The sequence below is a fragment of the Macaca fascicularis genome, chromosome 3 (genome assembly GCF_037993035.2).
Source record: "Macaca fascicularis isolate 582-1 chromosome 3, T2T-MFA8v1.1".
Classification (NCBI taxonomy): domain Eukaryota; kingdom Metazoa; phylum Chordata; class Mammalia; order Primates; family Cercopithecidae; genus Macaca; species Macaca fascicularis.
In genome coordinates, this window is record NC_088377.1 from 114,793,541 (window position 1) to 114,816,686 (window position 23,146).

At 35.6% G+C, this 23,146-nt stretch overlaps 1 protein-coding gene across 4 annotated transcripts in view; it reads left to right on the top strand.

The window, feature by feature from the left end:
* Positions 1 to 23,146, top strand: part of AGMO (alkylglycerol monooxygenase) — a 356,657-nt gene that overhangs the window by 158,053 nt on the left and 175,458 nt on the right. For 2 of the 4 annotated variants that reach the window (XM_005550068.5, XM_005550067.5), the window contains exons 6-10: positions 3,475 to 3,541; positions 6,442 to 6,507; positions 6,597 to 6,676; positions 10,720 to 10,854; positions 13,113 to 13,229. In XM_005550068.5, coding sequence (XP_005550125.2) covers positions 3,475 to 3,541; positions 6,442 to 6,507; positions 6,597 to 6,676; positions 10,720 to 10,854; positions 13,113 to 13,229 — 465 coding nt within the window. The remainder of the gene's footprint in view (positions 1 to 3,474; positions 3,542 to 6,441; positions 6,508 to 6,596; positions 6,677 to 10,719; positions 10,855 to 13,112; positions 13,230 to 23,146) is intronic. The other 2 variants (XM_074036594.1, XM_065542253.2) reach the window with 1 other exon arrangement.

Below are 23,146 nucleotides of genomic sequence, written 5' to 3' on the forward strand. Positions count from 1 at the left end.
GTCTTAAAAACAATATGATAGATAAGTAGAAAGATTCATGAGCTGAAATCGGAAAGGGTTTAGGGCTTATTCCAACCTGATTAAACTTAAACTAGTAGTTTAACCTCTCTAGGCTTCAGTTTTATGGGTTTTTTTTAAATAATGAAGTATTGGACTATGTTATTTTGAAGCCCTCTGTATGTCCTAAAATTTGATAATTTAAATAAACGCATCTATGTCTAAAAAATAACACAAACAAATAACTTCTAAAAATGAGAATTGCTACAATTATTCCCAGAGTAACATATTTTCAGGAAGTGATTCAAAGCTAGACGTCGAATTGCCAAATGGCTGAATTTGCAAAAGTAGGCGATAATTAAGTCGTTATGCTCAACCCTTATTAAATATTAATGAATTCTCCATGACTTTGAATTGGAAGGGTTTTTTACATGAGAGGCTCTGACTGGGCTGTCGGAATGATGAATCATTTCTCACTCAGAGGTGGTCTTCCCCAGCTCCAAGGTACTCATAGGCACTACCAGGAAATTTATCTGTGGTTGACTGTGTTGTACTTGGCTTTTAACTATTTTTTTAAAAAGGAACTTTCAATGTTGGTATCACCATCCTTTAGCCTGCAGGAGCAAAAGATTTTCACTGCGAAAAAGGGCTTGACATTAAAAAAAATAGTGCACTCAGCCAAGGCTCCAGTCATCTGCATGCACTCACCATTTGTGTGGCTTTACATCTGGCTGCACACACGCCAGGGCCTAGGATCAGAAATGCATCTGGGGAGCAGAAGCTGGTCAGTGTAGTCCTCTCCACCCACATTTGTTGTTTGTTTTTGTAACACATGTTAGGCACCAAAGGGACAAACAAGGGTAAAATGGTTTTATCCTTTCTCATCTGGTTCTCTGCCATAGATACAAAGCCCAATCAAAGCATCAGATTTCAATGTCCAGACTGCTGAGGATCCCCACTTTCTTGTTCTCTATTCTTCACCATTCTTCTTAACAAATAGTTTTTCACCAAGTAGAGAGCAATGTAGTCCAATCAAATACAGGGTTATTCATCTATACCTTCTTCCCAATTCCTGGTTATTAACAGTGTATTTGTGGGATAATGCTTCTTGTGCTTTATTTCATTGGAATGTATTCTCTTATAAGAACTATATATTCATGGTAGTTTAAACTCCTGAAATTAAAAACACAGATAATCTTTGGTATATAAATGAGCTCCATCGTATGAATTAATCAAAAGTTCTGCTGTTTGGAGGTCAAAATATATCTCTCATGGAAATAATTTTAAAAATAGTGGATAGGACCTTAGAGAAAAGGAAGACAGAGAGAGAGAGAGGGATGGGAAGAAAAGAAAAAAGGAAGGAAGGAAGGAAGGAAGGAAGGAAGGAAGGAAGGAAAAGGGAGGAAGGAGGAAGGGAGGGAGAGCTAAACTGACACATAAAATACAGTATACATTATTTTGCATGCAAATGTTTCTGTCTGTTCTGTAATGGAAACTGGAAATCCTTTAGCAGCTGGGCAACAGGGAGAGAGGCAAGAACTGTCTCTTTCAGGTGGGTAAACAATGTGCCTAATGGAGAGATGTTGATGGCCTCTTTCCCAGAGAAGGATAAGTTTTGACATGTGGCAACATTGCCACAGCTTCCATTTCAAGAGGGTACATGATGCTACAAGCTGAATATGGTATGGTCACCCTAACTGTTCACATTTATTGAGCAACTGTAAATTGGGTGTTTTAATCAGAGATTGCCAAACAATAATTAAACCCTACTAGATAAAGAGTTTTGAATTAGAAATATGTCTGAGACTTAGGCAATCTATTATTTTCCAGTTGGCTTAGTGAGCATTTATGGACATTACTAGCAATTTGTTCTGTTTAAGTTTTTAACTTAAATTTTTTCCAACATTCATAAAATTAGAGAATAACAGAATAAATTTATATATCTCCATCATTTTGTTTCAAAACTCAAGATTTTGATTTATTTGCATCAGTTATCCTTTTTTTCTTTCTTTTTTCATTGCCAAAATATTTCATAGCAAAATCTGGATCTCCTCTCATGTATATTTCAGTTATACAACTCTAAACAAACACATCTTCTAACACAATGGCAATACCTTTATAACTCCCAATGAAAATAATATTTTTCCTATCATCTATTAATAACACCCTGTTTATAATACATTTTTCTTTATTGCCTATAAAATGTCTTTTATGTTAGGTTTGTTCAAATCAATATCTAAACAAGGTGTACACCTTAAATTTAGTTATGTGTGTTAAATATTTTTTCATCTTAAACAGTCCCATCTCTCTCTATTTCTTCCCACAGCACTGACTTACTATCAAATTCATATCAGCGTCATAATTGTCAGTGACTATTTTTCCCTTTAGCATCATTTAACTCATTTCTTTATTCCTCATATGTCCTGCAAATGGAAGCTAACCCTAAAAGTGAGTCATGTCTTAAAATATCGTGACAATGTATTGATTTTCTCATTGGTAGGCTCTAACAAATCAGTTTAGATTGTGAATAAAGAAAAGTAAAATATCTTGGTATCTGCCATGGTTGGTGGATGTTCAAGTTGTTCAATATTATTAATATAAGATACCAAATGTCTTACATGTGGGCTGCTGTACTTTTTTCATGACACCTACCTGGTTCCTACGATTTTTAGAATTTACAGACTCAGAACTAGGGGATTCTTACTAAGAAATGTTGTGAGAATTAATTAGAAAGTAAGGCACTAGATACTGAAGTAACTTTAATTGTGAAAAAAGGCCCTTTTACATATTTGACTTTGAATTGTACCTCTAAGATGTAATGGTAGAGGATGCCTTGAAAGGTAAGAGATGATTTAGTATTCTATTTGAATGAGTAGGATCACCCTAATGTAATAGATTACTGATACAATATTAAGTTGTTGCTGCATGGCTGATTACAGGGTGAAGTAACTCCAGGAAACATAACACAGTGTTTTCACTCTCCTAGTAATGCCCTGCTCTCATAAATAATCAAAGCCATAGTTGAAAGGCAAAAACTGTAACACAACATGAAACCTAAGGGAATTGTGCTTTGGTGATAGTGGTATGTAATACAGTAACATTAATAATCTTCGGAACAACATTATTATGTAGATATGTTACTATTTCCATTTTAAAGATGAGAAAATTGAGATATGAAAACCTAGTCATTTCCCCAGGATCACACAGTAATAAGTGGAGATTCTTGAAGCTGAACTGAAAGTCTAGCTCTTAACCATGACACCATACTCACCATGCTGCCTCTCAGAATAGAGTTTTGAGATTACTATTGTCTTTATATGAATTCCAGATTTCAGAGGAACTTTTTTCCACTCTCTGATACCAACCCTGAAACTTGCAATATCTCTTAATTTATGTGAGTTTCTAATGTGAGTATTTATATACTAATACACATTTAATGATAACTGTATGTATAAATATTCCTTCTGTTTTAAACAGGTCATCAATAACCTTGGTCCTTTGGAACTGATTCTTAATACTCCTAGCCATCATAGGGTTCATCATGGTAAGGAAGTTCTATTTCTTCTCTCTTTTCCTCTTAATTTCTTTAAAAATTACATTATTATTTGCCTTACTTCATTTAATCACAATCCCCCAATATAGTCAGCCCATGTTTTACAAATAAATATAGTTTCTTCATTTCTATCTTCTTTGGTACAAGCCTCATCTCCGAAGTATGAACTGGTGGGGTGGAGTAGGGGGATTTATCTATCTGACTTTTGGATTTTTCATTCTACCTAAATCATAGCTCCATTATAGTAGAAAATGATTTAACCAGCTGAGGAGATGCACATTTTATGTTTTAAAGGATTCTGTCAAAGGCTACTCCTCGACCCAGGGCTGAAGGTCATTCCTATCTACAGGCAGAGAGTTAGTGGTCTTGAAAACTGTTTTGATTTAAGGAGAGCCCAATAAACCTTCCTGCCTAAGGCCTTGAACAATCTCAATATAAGCTGTGTTTCCCTGACAAGGAGAAAATCCCAAGTGGCTAGTGCCTAAGGTTTAAAGACACCAACTTAAGTAATAACAAAAATGTTCACATTGTGTACCCTGAGCCCTATAGAGCAATCGTGCATATCAGCATTATTTGTGACAGAAAAAACAGAAATAATTCAAATGTTTTTCAGCAGTAGAACAGATAAATTTTATATCATACATGTAATGGAAAATGATATAACAATGAAAATGCCCACACCATTGCTATATGCAATGACATGAATAAATCTCACAAACAATACTGAGAGAAGGAAGCCAGTAAAATAAATACGTGAGTAAGTGCTATTGTTCTGTTTTTATGTTTCTAGTCTTCCTCGGCAACCCTGAATCCCTGAAGCCCTGCCTTTCCAAGAAGGGCAGGGCCCTATGTTTATGGCAGGGAGCCGAGCAGAAGCACAGGCTTCCACAGGAGGAGAGGCCAGGGCAGAGAGCACAAGCGACTTCCTCTTAGAAACTCAACAGTCATTCTCCAACTCCAGGGAGGACAGAAAGTCCCTGATTTATGATGGTTCGACTTCTGATTTTTCCACTTTCACAATGATGCAAATGTGATACATGTTCGGTAGAAACCATACCTTGAGAACCCATATAGCCGTTCTATTTTTTTTACTTTTGGTACCATATTCCATAAACCATGTGAGATATTCAACACTTTCTTATGAAATAGGCTTTGTATTAGATGATTTTTGCCTAAGATTGCAGGCTGATATAAGTGCTCTGAGCGCATTTAAGGCAGGCTTGGCTAAGCTATGATGTTCAGTAGATTAGGCTTATTTAAAAGCTTTTTTTTTTTTTTTCTTTTTTTGAGACAGAGTCTTACTCTGTCGCCCAGGCTGGAGTGCAGTGGCACGATCTCGGCTCACTGCAAGCTCCACCTCCTGGGTTCAAGCGATTCTTCTGCCTCAGTCTCCTGAGTAGCTGGGATTATAGGTGCACACCTCCAAGCCCAGCTAATTTTTGTATTTTTAGTAGAGACTGAGTTTCACCATGTTGATCAGGCTGGTCTCACACTCCCTGACCTCAGGTGATGCGCCCACCTCGGACTCCCAAAATGCTGGGATTGCAGGCCTGAGTCACCACACCCTGATTAAAAGCATTTTTGACTTTCAATGTTTTTCAATTTAGATGGTTTATTGAGACATAACCTCTCCGTAAGTCAAGAAGCATCTCTAATTAGTAAGGAAGTGGAGAGGCCAAGGGGATTATACACTTGCAGTTCCTTCCATATAAAAGGAAATAGAAGGAGCCAAGAAGAACAAGTCCACATTACAAAACGAAACAGATGCTATTTCCTCTGACTGCATTTTCCTACACTCCCACCTGCTTATATCAGGGTTTCCCAACCTCAGCGCTGTTGACATTTTGAGACAGATACTTCTTTGTTGTGGAGGATGTTCTGTGCACTGTAGGAAATTTAGCAACTTCACTAGCCACCACCCATTAGATGTCATTAGTATCCCCTCCCAGGTGTGGCTACCAATAATGTCTCCAGAAATTGCCAAATGTTCCTTAAGGGGCAAAATTCTTCCTTACTAATTCAGAACCATTATATAAACCATGTATATAGCAACAGTGTCTGCATCTGTTCAGCCAATCTATCTCTACTTTTACACTATGGGAGATTTTTCCTTGTATCTGTGCATTCAAATGTGCAGTTGCATACATGGAAACCAGGAAAAGGAATGGGAACTCAGGATAGTTGAGTTTCTTGGGGTTGTGGTTTGGTTAATTAATTATTCTTTTTCTTTAGATTTACAGTCATATGGATATCATCATGTCTACTTAAGTTTTATAAAAAATGTATTAAATAAATAATAACCAGTTATTTACATTATAATTTGATTATTTGGCAGTAGGAAAATACATATGATATGAGTTTTGAAAAAATTAAGGGTAGTTTATTTTTTACTATGGCTTTTATGATCTTCAAAAAACTAGTCAAGTCTCACTCTAAGTAGAAAATTTCCTTCCTGAAACAGATGCAGAGAAAAGGGATAGAGAGACATCTCATCAAAAATTTAAAATAAAAACACATTTACATACATTGTTTCCTTATTTTATTTCTTATTTGTAATTTTTGATATCATTTCATTCTTAATTTTTATTTAAAGGTCCTGAAAAAATTATTTACATTTATTCCATTTTATACTGAAAAATGGTGACAAGAAAACATACATACAGCTTTAAGAAAACACTTCCCCTTTTTAGTACAATTAATTGAAAAATAAAAATAAAAATTCCTTTATTAGAGAATAAAATCTGATGTTGTAAATGAGAAGACATTTCCAGGGAAATTATACTCTTGCTTAAATCTGAATTTTATGAATATGTTCTAAAAACAAGATGAAGCTATCTCAAAAAGCATAACTATTTTTCTGAAAAAAAATTTTCTAATATTTTGTCTCATAGGCAGAAATCGTTATTGCATAGACAAAAATTTTGCTGGTGTTCTTATTATTTGGGATAGAATTTTTGGTAAGTAAAATGTATTAAAATCAAAAAATTAAATCATCTCCCTCAATTACAGGAAGCCAAATCTCATATCCTGAATATTTATCTTCCAGGGACATTTGAAGCAGAAAATGAAAAAGTTGTATATGGCTTAACACATCCCATTAATACATTTGAACCAATCAGAGTGCAGGTAACATACTTGTTTTTTATTTTTTCTGCATTTATATCATTTCATAAATCTTACAGTTAAGAGAAAAATCAGCTGTTGAAAAGTGATAGTATATTATACTAACCTGAAAAAAAGTTTTTAACTATAAAAAATTTAGATATAACTCTATCACACAAACAAAAGTTTGAATCAAATCAGGCAAAATATATTTTAAAATAACTAATTTCCAAATATGTCTACTGCCTAGAATGACAAAGAAAATGGCTTCTAAACATATCCTTTCTCAGAATGGACCTGAAATATATTCATGTATTCAGTAGGAGCAATAGTAACATGTATAATTAAGGCTGAACCCACAGTAAGAAAAATATTTGTTTCCAGGGTGCATGACTCTGGTTAGAAATTCAACATGAGGGCTTTGCGTTACTCTTCTTGGACCCAAGTGTCAGGAACTATTACAGATTGGTTAAGTCTGTGCATTACCTCACTTGCTAAGACTTGTCGGACTGGACCAGTTTTCTGTTAGACATGTGGTACTGGTTGTTCATTGGTCTCAATGGTTGGCACTAGAGAAATCAGGAATGTCTGTGAAGCTCCGCTCTGTCAGAGTCAGACCACCACAAATACTCCTGGGGTTAGGCACTCGTAAATGAGAAAAAGATAAGAATACTTGAAAAGCTGAAGAGGTTGGTCAATGACAGCTCTGTTCAGGGGACTGGTTACAACATTCGGTAAGTGAGGAAATTACTGGCTTATGTTGGGTCAGCTTTTCCAGACTACTTTGAGTTTCAGTGAAAGTTGAAATAACAAAATTGTTGACGTCTATTGGGCTTCTACCATGTGCACTGCTAACAGCGCAGCAGAAAAATGTTTAATGTAGCTATTACTAAAACCTTATAAAGCAGTGGCTCTTTTCATTCCCATTTTCTGGTGGAGGAAACCAAGGTTCCCAGAATTTAAATAATTCACCCAAAATTACAAAACTTGTTAGCTGTAAGCTTAACCAAGGTGGGTTGAAAGCTAAGCCCAAGACTGGCTGAATTCAATTTAACCTATACACTGTGCTACCTCTTTACATAAAAGGCCGTAACAGATTGCCTTCAGTTGTTCAGTGAAAGGTATTTTTATCTCCTCGTACACCAAAAGAAGAAAGGTAATTATCTCTCTTCTTTCTTCTCAACTACGTGGCATTTCTCTCTGTGTCTCTATCTTGATTAGACTTACTAAGAATATGATCCATCTCTCAGGAGAATATAAGCAAATATTTTGGATCCTTTCTTAATAATAAGCTTTGTGTAAATAAAACCAATTGAGAAAGAGTACATTGAAAGCTACCTTTTCTTCATATAGGAGTGGTCTCCTTATTGCAGTCATTAAAAAAGAGATAGATAACTTCATCTCTATCCTCTAGGGCAGAATTTTATAAACTTAATGTGCATGTGAATCAGAGGATCCTACTAAAATGCAGATTCTGTTCAGTAGTTTTGTGGTCTGTTCCAAGATCCTGTGTTTCTAAACAAGCACCTATATGATGCCAGTGCTGCTGGTTGGTGGGTGATTTCTTTCAGAGGCAAGGCTTTGGGAGTGTACAGTCTTGCTGAGAAAAAGGGGGTTTATAACTGAGACAGAATGAGAAAGTGAATATTAAATACAATAAGAGCTGCACAAATAGTGGGATGATTAGTATTTTGAAAGGAACGGTGGTCAGAAAATCACAGGTATTTATGGACAGCTGCTGAAACCGTGTTAGGTTCAATTCTCCAGGTCTTTCCCCTCACATTTCCTTCAGCATTGTAATTGTCACAAGTGGGTCTAAGGTTTAGTGTTTTACATGTTCACTTATATTGTCAGAAATGTCAAGCCGGCAAGTTGTGATAATTAGGAATACTTGAACTTACAAAAACATTCACTTATTTTCACCTCCATTCCTTTATATACAGGTAAATTTCTCACCTATTCTGCAGAGGCATCAAGGCAACTTAGGATGACTTCCAACAGACATAGGGTTTTGTTTGTTTGTTTGTTTTCCTTATTATTAGGCATAAATAATTCACCTTGCCCTCCTTTGGTATCGCACATTTTCAGAGCACTGGGAAATAAATAAGTGAAAAACAATATTTTCATTTAAAACATTACCATGTATTTTTCATGGCTTGTGTCTAGAATGATAGAAAAAAAACTGTAGTCAGTTTCCAAAATTAAAAAACAGATAAGTATATTAATGTACATTATAACTTATAAGCACATTAGTTTTCTGTATCATTATTATTGCAAAGCCCCAGGTGAAGTTTCCGCCTATCATTTACCTATTCCTCAGATCTATTCCATTAACCATTTATGCCTGAGCTTGCAATTTTTTGAATTTTTCCAATTAGACCTTGGCGATGACCTTGAGTAGTAGGATATAAATAACTCCCACATGCTTAGCGTTCCAATAATGGAACATTAGGCATAAATGGTTGTTCTAAATTATTTCTTAATTGCTTCAGATTCCTTATTATGATATTTTAATAAATTCTTAAGTTATTTTTTGTAATCTTAATGGTTCAACTCATTCAAAACACAATGAAAATACTAGCAAAATCACAAATTCTGATAAAGCCAAAACTTCTTTCTCCATTAATTTCTTTCTATAATTATCATAGAACTCGTCTCTAGAGTCTATAGCTGATGCTCAACCTCTAGGAGTCTTTTTAGTCTCTTGGTGCATTATGATCATATATATGTCATAAATAGCAAACATTTATTGAACACCTATCACATGTGGGCACACTTTTAACTTCTTTTTTTTTTTTTTTGAGACGGAGTCTCGCTCTGTCACCCAGGCTGGAGTGCAGTGGCGCGATCCCTGCTCACTACAAGCTCCGCCGCCTCCTGGGTTCACACCACCATTCTCCTGCCTCAGTCTCCCGAGAAGCTGGGACTACAGGCGCCCGCCACCACGCCCGGCTAATTTTTTTGTGCGTTTTTAGTAGAGATGGGGTTTCACCATGTTTGCCAGGATGGTCTTGATCTCCTGACCTTGTGATCCGCCCGCCTCAGCCTCCCAAAGTGCTGGGATTACAGGTGTGAGCCACAGTGCCTGGCCACTTTTAACTTCTATCCATGTCAAATGCACGATATTTAAAGAATGTGGGATTCCTGTTATGCTACTTAAAGGGAATTTTTGCCTCAATTAGAAAACTTTTCGATCTCTAATTACAGAATACGGACTATTTAATACTCAGAAGTCTAGTATCACAAACTACTTAGAGTATTTTTATGAATATGTGTTGTCTGTAACACAATATAGTAAAGATTTATATTTTAAAATTTTAAACAGATATTCAATCTTTATATGTTTCCATGTTCAACTTTTGTATCCATTGAGCATCACTTAGAAAAGGTGTCATTGGCCAGGCGTGGTGGCTCAGGCCTGTAATCCCAACACTTTGAGAGGCCGAGGCTGGTGGATCATGAGGTCAGAAGTTCAAAACCAGTCTGGCCAACGTGGTGAGACTCCGTCGCCATTAAAAATACAAAAATTAGCCTGGAATGGTGGCATGCGCCTGTAATCCCAGCTACTCAGGAGGCTGAGGCAGGAGAATCACATGAACCCGGGAGGCAGAGGTTGCAGTGAGTCAAAGTCGCTCCACTGCACTCCAGCCTGGGCAACAGAGTGAGACTCTGTCTTGAAGAAAAAGAAAGAAAGAAAAGGTGTCCTTAGGGAGGGATGTTGAGTGCACCGGGTGCTAGTTAATTCTATTGGAAGCAAAGCCTTTTAACTCATTTTTTTCTACTTTGCTGATTGTCTAAACAATTGCCCTGATTTTACATTTCAAAATTACAATTTTATTGAACTTCAGAAATACTGACAGAAACACACTTAATGGTACACAGTACATAGAATAGATTACAGCACAGAATGCAATTACACATTAATTTCTGTTGCTCTAATCATGCATAACGTATGTTTTAATATATGTAAATTACCTTGAACAATAAAAAATATACATAATCTTTGGTATTTATTCTTTCTGTCCTATTTATCTTATTTGAAATAAGCTCTTTTTTATTCTTTCTAGTTCCATCACTTATTTTACATATGGACTACATTCTGGGCCACACCTGGATTCTTTAATAAGTTGTCTGTCATATTTAAAGGACCAGGATGGGGTCCAGGTAAACCAAGACTTGGTCTAAGTGAAGAAATTCCAGAGGTAAATAGAGTTCACAGAATTGGAGATGGTGAAGATTAGTCTCATATTGTCAGGTCTACAGCCAGCCTGTACATATGCTATTTTCATGCAAATCTGTAAAAAGATGTTCCCCCGGTCAGATGCAGTCCTGTGGTGCATAACTTAGTGAGTGTCCACCAACTATGTGCCAATTAAAGGAGTACCTTCTCCCAGGTGAACACTGCCTTTTGCCTGGGAGCCCAGATTGTGGAGCAGAGCTACAGAGGCTGGTTTTCATATCCACTTGAATGCCTGCCTTTGTGTAGAGCATAACTTCACAAATACAAGCGGCTCAGACACAGAGTCCTAGAACACTAGAGATGGAGGCAACCTTAGGAATGAGTCAGTCTAATCTTAACTCCACTCGCAAAGAAATGAGGCCCCCAGAACAGATGTATCTAAAGTCACATCGAGACAGTATGGATTTTGGGTCAAACCATAGCTATATTCATTTTATAGTAGAGTAGAAGAATTAAATGCAGAAACCACATTGAAAACCAAAAACAAAAAAAAACAGATCTTTAAAACAGAGGAATCCAAATGAAAAACTCAGTTTTCACCCAGAATTACTCTTCTGAAAAAGAAAGAGAAGTTTCTTTTTTTTTTTTTTTTTTTTTTTTTTTTTTTTTTTTTTGAGACGGAGTCTTGCTCTGTAGCCCGGGCTGGAGTGCAGTGGCCGGATCTCAGCTCACTGCAAGCTCCGCCTCCCGGGTTTACGCCATTCTCCTGCCTCAGCCTCCAGAGTAGCTGGGACTACAGGCGCCCGCCACCTCGCCCGGCTAGTTTTTTTTTTTTTTTTTTTTTTTTTTTTCGTATTTTTAGTAGAGACGGGGTTTCACCGTGTTAGCCAGGATGGTCTCGATCTCCTGACCTCGTGATCCGCCCGTCTCGGCCTCCCAAAGTGCTGGGATTACAGGCTTGAGCCACCGCGCCCGGCCGAGAAGTTTCTTTTTAATATAAGTTGTGATTTCTTATCAAATAAATGTTATGTATAGTAATGCAGAAACAATAGGAAGACTAAACTACTCTTAATTTCAAGGATGATACTATGTGTATAAAATTAGCCTGTGATGTTTCAAGGAAATAAAACAAAATAAGAGGTTTTATTTAAATATTACTATTTTGAAAAAATCCTAATCTAAGTAATGACATTTTCTCATTCAGTTACCAAAGCCGCCTGGAGTAAGTTTCCCAGACACTTTTGTTTATGTTCATAATTAGTAGTGTAACATCCACCAACTTGATATAGGTGAAATAATTTTTATATTTAAACTCCAAAAACCTGTTTGCTATGATCCATTTATTGTTTTTCTTTTTGTCAGTAGATAACTCAAAGTGAATACTGTTTTTAAAGTTATATGAGTCCTGGAGTCTGCATTAAAAAAATAGATGTGTAGCATTTTGGGGAAACTCAAATGCTAGAGTAAAAATGTAGTTTATTGGAAATAACTTTTCTAAAGTTTCCAATAAATAACTTTACAAAAGTTGTTTCCAATAAAATAGTATTTTTCTTTGAAGTATGATTACCTACACTGCCAAGATTACCTTCTCTCCCTGTGTGTGTGGTTTTTTTGTTTTGTTTTGTTTTTGTTTTTGTTTTTGTTTTTTTGGGACTGTCCCCCATCTCCAGGTTGGAGTGCAGTCATGCAGTCCTGGCTCACTGCAACCTCTGCCTACTGGGTTCAAGCAGTTCTTCTGCCTCAGCCTCCCGAGTAGCTGGGATTACAGATGCATGCCACCACGCCCAGCTAATTTTTGTGTTATTGCTAGAGATGGGGTTTCACCATGTTGGCCAGGCTGATCATGAACTCTTGACCTCAAGTGATCCGCCCACCTTGGCCTCGGAAAGTGCTGGGATTACAGGTGTGAGCCACCGCGTCCGGCCACCTTCTGTTTTTTCTTTTACTTTGCTTTTGCCGTCATATGTGATCATGGACATATTATCAAATAGGGAAGATCCATCCCATTCATTTTGACTATCTTTATTATTTGCACATTTCGCTGAATTAGTTCTTATGCTGCTCTTTAAGGCAGACTACATCATAATTGTCATGCTTTCAAAATGGGAAAAAAAGTATCCTAACTTACAGACAAGTTTCTATTTTAAAAAAATTATGTTAGCCTTTTTTTAAAAAAAAATAGCAAGTACATTTTTTTAAATATCTCTCTTAGTGTGGATTTCAGTTAGAGAAATAAGTCTGGAGCAATATAAAGGAAATGGTTCTTTCTTGTCTACCTAGGTAACTGGGAAAGATGTTCCCTTCTCATCATCTGCATCTCAGCTATTAAAGATATACACAGTTGTACAGTTTGCTCTGATGCTAGTGTTTTATGAAGAGACCTTTGCAGATGCAGCTGTAAGTAACATCCATTTTAAATAGTGTGAGAACATTATCTGTTACTTTGTTTGAAAATGAAAATAAGCTTCCCATATTAAGGTTATGGTTTATTCTTCTCTGTAGTTGTCTGCTGTAATTTTGGCAATGTCTCACATTTAAACAGGTAAAACAAATCTTCTAAGCTACTAAATGTAAATGAATTAATTCTATCCAAATTGCTTCTGTGTAGAATGTTCACCAAGTGATATGCTGTTAATTTGTGTGATAAATAAGAAATTATTTGCCATCAACAAATTTTATTACAATTACAAAAAAAATACTTCAGAATTCAGAATTAAATGTGTAGGAAAGCATACTTTTCATCAATTTCAACATATTTACCTTCATTTAGAGAATTCCTTGATAGAATTACTTTAAAGGGTTTTCAAGGTAGAGTTTAATTCCTTTAGTTTGACCTTTCTAAAACATTCAGAATATTCCAATTTGTCTGGTGCAAATAGAAGAGCACTAGACCAGCATTAAGTTCAGGGATTGCCACTTTGGGGGTCACTTTTTTGGCCAAAAATGAATATGTATACTACCTTGATTTTGGAAAGACCAAAAATAACATAAGGTATATAAAATATGCTGTAAATTGCAAACAAAAAGAAGAGAAAAACAGGTATTTTGTTTTGTTTTATAGATTTATTTGTATTATATTTTTCATTTAAAATTTTATAATCGTTCAAAAAGGAACATGAAAGCAGTAAGGTAACTAAATTGAAAGTAGGTAAAGTGAAAAATAGAATCACAGATGAGTTTTAAAAAAATGCTGTTTTCATACCTTGTTACCAATAAAATATGCACCCTCTGAAAAACCTCAGTGAATCAGTAATGTTGAAGGTAACTCTGTGAATAATAGTTATATTGGAAAGAAACAGAGGTGGAGCAAAGTGGTGGTTAAGATACCCCTATTCTTTAAGGTGTATAGGACACTTAAAATTGATGGATGAAATATACAAAAACATAATTCTTAAAATGCACAGAACAGCTGGCAAAAATTGAAGGACACCTAAGGAACTAAAAATGTTTATGATATATGAATCCAGTGAGGCAACTGAATATATATTCTGATAGCTGTCCTAGCTGTTATTTTTAAAGTAATTAAAATAAACTTTTAAAATATAAAAATTGATAACTAGCATGCAAAACTTAATGACTTACATAGCAGCTTAAACTAGTGCATTAAAAGACAGACTAAACTGAGGACGGGCGTGGTGGCTCACGCCTAATCCCAGGACTTTGGGAGGCTGAGGAGGGCAGATCAGGAGGTCAGGAGATCGAGACCATCCTGGCTAATATGGTGAAAACACATCTCTTTTAAAAATACAAAAAAAAATTAGCCGGGCATGGTGGCGGGTGCCTGTAGTCCCAGCTACTCAGGAAGCTGAGGCAGGAGAAAGGCGTGAACCCAGCAGGCGGAGCTTGCAGTGAGCCGAGATGGTGCCACTGCACTCCAGCCTGGGTGACAGAGTGAGACCCCGTCTCAAAAAAAAAAAAAAAAAAAAAAAACCATGAACTAAATACTAAATTAATCATCCATTATACAGTGCTAAAGGCAATAGATAAACATTAAAAACATGGAAGAGGTGTTATCTTCAGATATGAAGAGCTGTGGAAAAAGTCTAAAAAGAAAAATACAGCAATCCGGGAAAAAAACTTAAATGAATAAAGACAGGATTAACATTCAGTGAATACAGAGAATAATAAATCATTTTCAAAGAACAATGTGTATTATTGATAGGCATCAGTCTATCTACTCAAAAACTCCATCATAAAAGAAATTAATAAATAATGTATGCTGAAAAATGTATCTAATCTAGGATTATCATTAATAATTTCAATATAAGACCTATGGAATTTTTTTAATTACTTAGGAAACTTTAATTAAAATAATTATTTATTTTAATTAATTAGGCATCATAATCTAAGTATGATGATGCCACTGTAACAGTTCTATATGTTCCATATGATTTATATAGTGAATTATAAGGAAAGAAGTCTTCTCTAAATAGGTCCTGAGCAGGACTTTTAGGCAGGAGTGTCAAGTGAGACTTTTTTTTATTGTATATGGAAGAAATTCAATGTGGAGTGGATTTATTAACTAACATTACTGAAAAGTTTGGGACTATTGCTTCTTTAGACAGTGCTGGATCCAAGAGGGCAAATAATGTCATCAGGAATGTTCTTTCCTTCCTGCAGCTATGCTTTTCTCAGTGCAAATTCTCCTATAAACTGACCCTTCGTGGTGGCAAGATGGCTGCCAACTTGCTCTAGGTTAAATACTGCCATACAAAGAACCCCACAAGTGAAAATACCCAAATTGAGCCTGACGTTATGGCTTGGTTTATCTGTACATCACTGAACGAATCTATGTATGTGGTCCTGGATTATGTACCCAACCTACGAATGGGAGGGCAGAATCAACTACACAGGATCCACATGGTCTGTGAAGAAGAACAGAGTGACTTGAAAAAAAAATGAGGTGATATATTATAGAAAAAAAGGAAATAGGCTCAAGTAGGCAAAAATAACAAATGTTAGATCTATATAACATAATAGATGTGCTCACATATAAATATGTGATTTGAACTTGTTTTCAAAAAAAGCATTTAATCACTTATAAATACCTAGTGACATATAAACATGCCTGTAGGATAACATTTTCATTAAGATATCTATGATAGGAGTGTCCATTAGGTGTCTTCTACTCTAAAAAACAGAATATTCAATTAAATTTGTCTGGAATATGGCAAGTGTGTCCAGGATTGATTACTTCAGCAGTTCAAACATGCAGCACTTCTAAAAGGGCTTCTCTAATTCCTTTGGATTTTGTCATCATAAAATATTTACAATAACTCCAGTCATCTTGCCCTTATAGCTTTTGACCAAAGGCAGTAAATTCAATACTTCTAGAGCATCTTGTTAATTTTATTTCATTTTATTTAAGAAGGAAAACACACACAGAGACACATTTCTTCTGAGCAAACTTCCTTTCATGCCTCATTTCTCAGGACATGCCCACACTAAACCAATAACTAACATCAGGTCATGAATTAACCATGAGTGAATTATATTAAGTATAATTCTTACCCTCAGGATAGAGTGGTACTCACTTACCCCGAGCACATTCCTCATATATACCTGGACAAAATCAGCACAGTCTTAGTACAAAAGAAATGGAAGATATATTTTGGTTGGGCATCCGATAGTGTATACAATGTGTCCTGCTAAATAGGTTTTCAGAAAGTCATGATAGAGATTATTGAATAGTGCATTGAGAAAAGCCATCTTAATTTTTTTAACTTTTATTTTAAGTTCGGGGGTACATGTGCAGTTTTGTTACATAGGTAAACCTGTGTCATGAGGGGTTTGTTGTATGGATTATTTTATCACCTAAGTATTAAGCCTAGTACCTATTAGTTATTTTTCCTGATCCTCTTTCTCCTCCCACCCTCCACCTCCAATAGGCCCCATTGTGTGTTGTTCCCCTCTCTGTGTTCATGTGTTCTCATCATTTAGCTCCTACTTATAAGTGAGAACATGCTGATATTTAGTTTTCTGTTCCTGTGTTAGTTTGCTAAGGATAATGGCCTCCAGCTTCCATTCATGTCCCTGCAAAGGACATGGTCTCATTTTTTTTTGGTGGCTGCATAGTATTCCATGGTGTATACTTACCACATTTTCTTTATCCAGTCTATCATTGATGGGCATTTAGGTTGATTCCATGTCTTTGATACTGTGAATAGTGTTTCAGTGAGCACATGCATACATTTAACTTTATAATGGAATTATTTATATTCCCTTGGATATATACCTAGTAATGGGATTGCTGGGTGGAATAGTATTTCTGTCTTTATTTCTTTGAAGAATTCCACACTGTCTTTCACAATGATTGAACTAATTTCCACTCCCACCGACAGTGTAGAAGCACTCCTTTTTCCCAAGAAGCTCACCAGCATCTGTTAATTTGTGACTTTTTAACAGTAGCCATTCTGACTGGTGGGAGATGGTACCCCATTGTGGTTTTGATTTGCATTTCTCTAATGATCGGTGATGTTGGGCTTTTTTTTTCATATGATTGTTGTCTGCATGCATGTCTTCCTTTGAAAAGTGTCTGTTCATGTTCTTTGCCCACTTTTTATGGGATTATTTGTCTTTTTCTTGCAAATGTGTTTAAGTTCCTTATAGATGCTTGATATTATACCTTTGTTGGATGCATAGTTTGCAAAACTTGTCTCCCATTCTGTGTGTTGTCTTTTTACTCTGTTGATAATTTCTTTTGCTGTGCAGAAGCTTTTCGGTTTAATTAGATCCCATTTGTTAATTTTTGGTTTTGTTGTAATTGTTTTTGGCATCTTCATCATGAAATCTTTGTCTGTGTCTGTGTCCTGAATGGTATTGCCTAGGTTGTCATACAGGGCTTTTATGGTTTTAGGTTTTACATTTAAGTCTTTAATCTATCCTGAGTTAATTTTTGTATAATACAGTAAGGAAGGGGTCCAGTTTTAATCTTCTGCATATGGCTAGGCAGTTATCCCAGCACCACTTATTGAATAGGGAATCCTTTCGCCATTGCTTGTTTTTGTCAGGTTTATGAAGATCAGATAGTTGTAAGTGTGCAGTCGTAGTTCTGAGTTCTCTATTCTGTTCCGTTGGCCTATGTGACTGTTTTTGTACCAGTATCATGCTGCTTTGGTTACTGTAGACCTGTAGTATAGTTTAAAGTTGGGTAATGTGATGTCCCCAGCTTTGTTCTTTTTGCTTAGGATTGCCTTGGCTATTTGGGTTCTTTTTTTGCTTTCCTGTGCATTATTCACAATAGCAAAGACTTGGAATCAACCCAAATGTCCATCAGTGACAGACTGGATTAAGAAAATGTGGCACATATACACCATGGAATACTATGCAGTCATAAAAAAGGATGAGTTCATGTCCTTTGTAGGGAAACGGATGCATCTGGAAACTGTCATTCTCAGCAAACTATCATAAGAACAGAAAACCAAACACCACATGTTTTCACTCATAGGTGGGAATTGAACACTGAGATCACTTGGACACAGGACTGGGGCCTATTGTGGGGAGCGGGGAGGGGGAAGGGATAGCATTAGGAGATATACCTAATGTTAATGATGAGTTGATGGGTGCAGCACACTGACATGGCACATGTATACATATGTAACAAACCTGCACGTTGTGCACGTGTACTTTAGAACTTAAAGTATAATAAAAAAAAAGTAGTTTTTTTCTAATTCTGTGAAGAATGACAATGTTTGTCTAGTTCTGTGAAGAATGTTTAATAGGCATAGCGTTGAATCTATACATTGCTTTGGGCAGTATGGCTATTTAAATGATATTGAATCTTGCTATCCATGAGCATAGAATGGTTTTCCATTTGTTTGTGTCAATATCCAATTTCTTTGAGTAGTGTTTTGTAGCTCTCCTTCCAGAGATCTTTCCCCTTCCTGGTTATCTGTATCCCTAGGTTTTTGTTCTTTTTGTGGCAACTATGAATGGAATTCATTCTTGATTTTGCGCTCGGCTTGACTGTCATTGGTGTATAGAAATCCCAGTGATTTTTCATATGGTTTTTGTATCCTGAGACTTTGCTGAAGTTGTTTATCAGCTTAAGAAGCTTTTGGGCCGAGACCATGGGGTTTTCTAGATAGGGAATCACGTCGTCTGCAAATCTGGATAGTCTGACTTCCTCTCTTCCTATTGTGCCTTTTGTTTCTTTCTTTTGCCTGATTGCCCTGCCCAGAACTTACAATACTATGTTGAATAGGAGTGGTGAGAGAGGGCATCCTTGTCTTGTGCTCGTTTCAAGGGGAATGCTTCCAACATTTGCCTATTCAGTATAATGTAAGCTGTGGATTTGTCTTATATGGATCTTATTATTTTGAGGCCTTTTCCTTCAATACCTAGTTTATTGAGAGTGAACAATATGAAGGGGTGTTGAATTTTAGAGAAAGCCTTTTCTGCATCTATTGAGATAATCATGTGTTTTTGTCTTTAGTTCTGTTAATGTGATGAATCTCATTGACTGATTTGTGTATGTTGAACCAACCTTGCACCCAGGGATAAAGCCTACTTAATCATGGTGGATAAGCTTTTTGATGTGCTGTTGGATTTGGTTTGCCAGTATTTTGTTGAGAATTCTTGCATTGCTGTCAGTCAGGGATATTGGCCTGAAGTTTTTGGAATATTTTCAGTAGAAATGGTACCAGTTCTTCTTTATACTTCTGGTAGAATTCAGCTGTGAATCTGTCTGGTGCTGGCCTTTTGTTGATTGATAGGTTATTTGTTACTGCCTCAATTTTAGAGCTCACTATTGGTCTCTTCAGGGTTTTAATATCTTCCTGGTTCAGTCTTAGGAGGGTGTATGTAACCAGGAAATTCTTCTAGATTTTCTAGTGTACGTGCATACAAGTGTTCATAATATTCTCTGATTGTTGTTTGTACTTCTGTGGGGTCACTGGCAATATCCTCCTTGTTGTTTTTGATAGTGTTGATTTGAATCTTGTTTTTTCTTTATCAATCTAACTAGCAGTCTTTCTACTTTATCAATGTTTTCCCCCAAACAGCTCCTGGATTAGTTGATCTTTCAAATGGATTTTCATGTTTCAATCTCCTTCAGTTCAGTTCTGATTTTGGTTATTTCTTGTCTTGTGATATCTTTGGGATTTCTTTGCTCTTGATTTCTCTAGTTATTTAGTTGTGATATTAGGTTGTCAACTTGAGATGTTTCTAACTTTTTGATGTGGACTTTAAGTGCTTTAAATTTCCCTCTTAACACTGCCTTAGTTGTGTCCTAGAGATTCTGGTATGTTGTGTCTTTGTTCTCACTAGTTTCAAAGAACTTCTTGATTTCTGCCTTAATTTCATCATTTACCCAAAAGTGATTCAGGAGCAGATTATTCAATTTCCATGTAATTATATGGTTTTGAGTGAATTTCTTAGTCTTAATTTCTAATTTGATTGTGCTATGGTCTGAAAGACTGGGTTATGATTTCAGTTCTTTTGCATTTGCTGAGTAGTGTTTTACTTTCAATTTTGTGATTGATTTTAGATTACGTGTCATGTCACGAGAAGAATGTAAATTCTGTTGTTTCTTGGTGGAGAGTTCTGAATGTATTTATCAGGTCCATTTGGTCTAGTGTTGAGTTCAGGTGCTGAATATCTTTGTTAATTCTTTGTCTGGATGATCTAATATTATCAGTGGGGTAGTAAAGTCTCCCACTATTATTGTGTGGGAGTCTAAGACTCTTTGAAGATCTCTAAGGACTTGCTTTATAAATAATCTGGGTGCTCCTGTGTTGGGTGCATACATATTTAGGATAGTTAGAATTTCTTGTTGATTTGATCCCATAAAGGGATGGAGAAAAGTCTACCAAGCAATTGGAAAACAGAAAGAAGGCTGGGCTGCAATCCAAGTTTCTGACAAAACAGACATTAAACCAAGAAAACCCATTTTAATTTTAACATTATTTTAAAACTTTAGTGATTGGTGTTGTCCATATATATTTCTTTTTTGTGTGTGTTCAAAGTTAGTAACCAAATTATTCCCCACATAGTAACCCCGACTTTAAACAATAGGTAAGTTTGTATGTGCTCTCTGTCCAAATATGTATTTTTTTAAATAAAGAAAAAGCCACAGGGAAACATATAATAGACTTGTATTATTGTAGCAGAAAATGATGATTCTTTTTTCCATTTTGTGAAGCAAACATAGGAACTAGGATACTATGGAGCCAGAAGTTTTTGGAAAATATAATGATTGGACATATAGTTACTGTTTGTTTTTCTTACATGTGCTAGAGCTAATGATGAAACAAATTGCATATTGTACCAGGTTTATTTGGCTTTTGCCTCCAAAATGACAAAATTTGAAACAAGAATTTCTTTTTGGACCAAAGCTTTTATAACAGTGGCATGAACCACATCACTCTTGACAGTGCACACCTACACATCAAACCACCAAAATGCTTAGACTTCATATCTGTTTAACGTAAGGTCTCATTGATTACTTTGTTTAATATATTAATTTCACTGATTACTTTGTTTAATATATTAACTTAATATTTTCACCCCAAATTGAACTAAAATGTACGTCATTAATAGAACTTACATAGTTGAATGAGACAAAAAGAAAAGCCAGGTCTTCTGTGTCTAAATACCCAACTCTTGATATACTGACCAATGTTGAGTACAGTTTGCATTATTGATTTTTATTAGTTATATTAAATAAAATCTCTAAATAAATTATACTGATTCACAGAAACAAAAGATGGAGATGTACTCATTTTAAGCTATGTGAGCCTCCATGCTAATTTTGAAAAAGTGGCCATCAACATTTGATGCTTGGGCATGAGTGAGTGCTTCCTGGGTAAAAATGTAGTGGGACACTGTGTACATTAAAAGATATGACTTACAGCATGGTTTTCACAAGATTTCTCTACTGTCATGAAAAACTATATGAGAAACTCATGTCAATATATTGACGAAGAGAAATATCAGGTGTTGAAACCCTTTTCAAACTGAAATTAGAGTTGGAGACAGCTTCATTCCTGACACAAATTAATTTTGAAAGCTGCATTTGCTTGTTTCCCACATGTGTTTTTCTTTGCAGAGAACATGCTGTGTGACCAGGAAGAAAGGTTGCTTATTTGCAAAATTCTATAGTGCCTTTCTAGTCTCAGGGATGTCTAAAAGCATACAAAGACGTTAAAATCCAACAGCAATATTTGTTTCCAGATTCACTGTAGCCAATAATCACACAGAAGAGTTGTGGCTGACTTGTAATTGGGGACCTTGCTGTGGTACCACAGCCTTTTCTGTTTATGCATATATTAGAGAAGATAAATACTTGCTTGTTTTATGTATGCAGGTTCTATATAAATAACTTTGGGAGTCAAAAAAGCAATTTGATGGCCACCACAAAGGCATAAGAGACACATTCCTTTCTTACTGAAACTTGCAGAGCATACATTTAAATATATAGTGTTTCGTTTAGTGATATGACCCACGGACTTTTATGTTGATTTTGGTTTAGTAATGCTTGAAAAATCAATTCCTCAGCTGCCAGGGTCCACTTCCTGGGGTGATATCATGAATACATGTTTGAAATAAAAATACGTATTGCACTAGCATGTTCTACAAACTAAAATTGAAAAGGCAATTCTCTTTTAAATAATGGACATGCAAAAAAACAGTTTGAATATTCAATAAGGTCTTGTAATAGGATATGTAATAAAGTTACTGCAGATACATTTGAACACAGATTACTTTGATGATATATTTCAAGTTAACAGGGCATCTGAGAGTATCCAATATAAATTTGGAAACATTTTTATGGTTTTTAATTCCCCTGAATGCCACGCTCTGTAAAACATTATGGGCACTACAATTTTGTAACTAATGTTTTCATGTTGGCATTTTTTAATAAACCCACTGAAAAAACCTTCTGTAAAAAAATCAATATTTTTTGGTCTACTCTCATAGCAGAGAGTGTCACTTGCACAAATTAGATCTAGTTTAGGTTCTACATGAAAGCTTTCAAGTCAACGTCCAGGGTATACTGTTTTTCTGTAGTCTACCCCCTTGGGATTTCATTTCCTTAAGATTTGAAACTTAGGTGGTAACTAAGGTAATGTGGGAAAAAAAAAGAAATGTGGGCCAAAATGAGCATCAATTATGATATAAAGCCATGAAATAAATGTAATGAATTTGAAAGCTACCTTTCAAATAAGCATAGACTACAGAAATGTAGAAAAGTGATCATTGTATTTTCCTAAATACATTATTTTTGTCCACTATATTTAAATATATTAATAAACTGGGAAATTACACATTTAATAGTGTCATATGCATCAGATAATATAATGTTAACTTTGAAA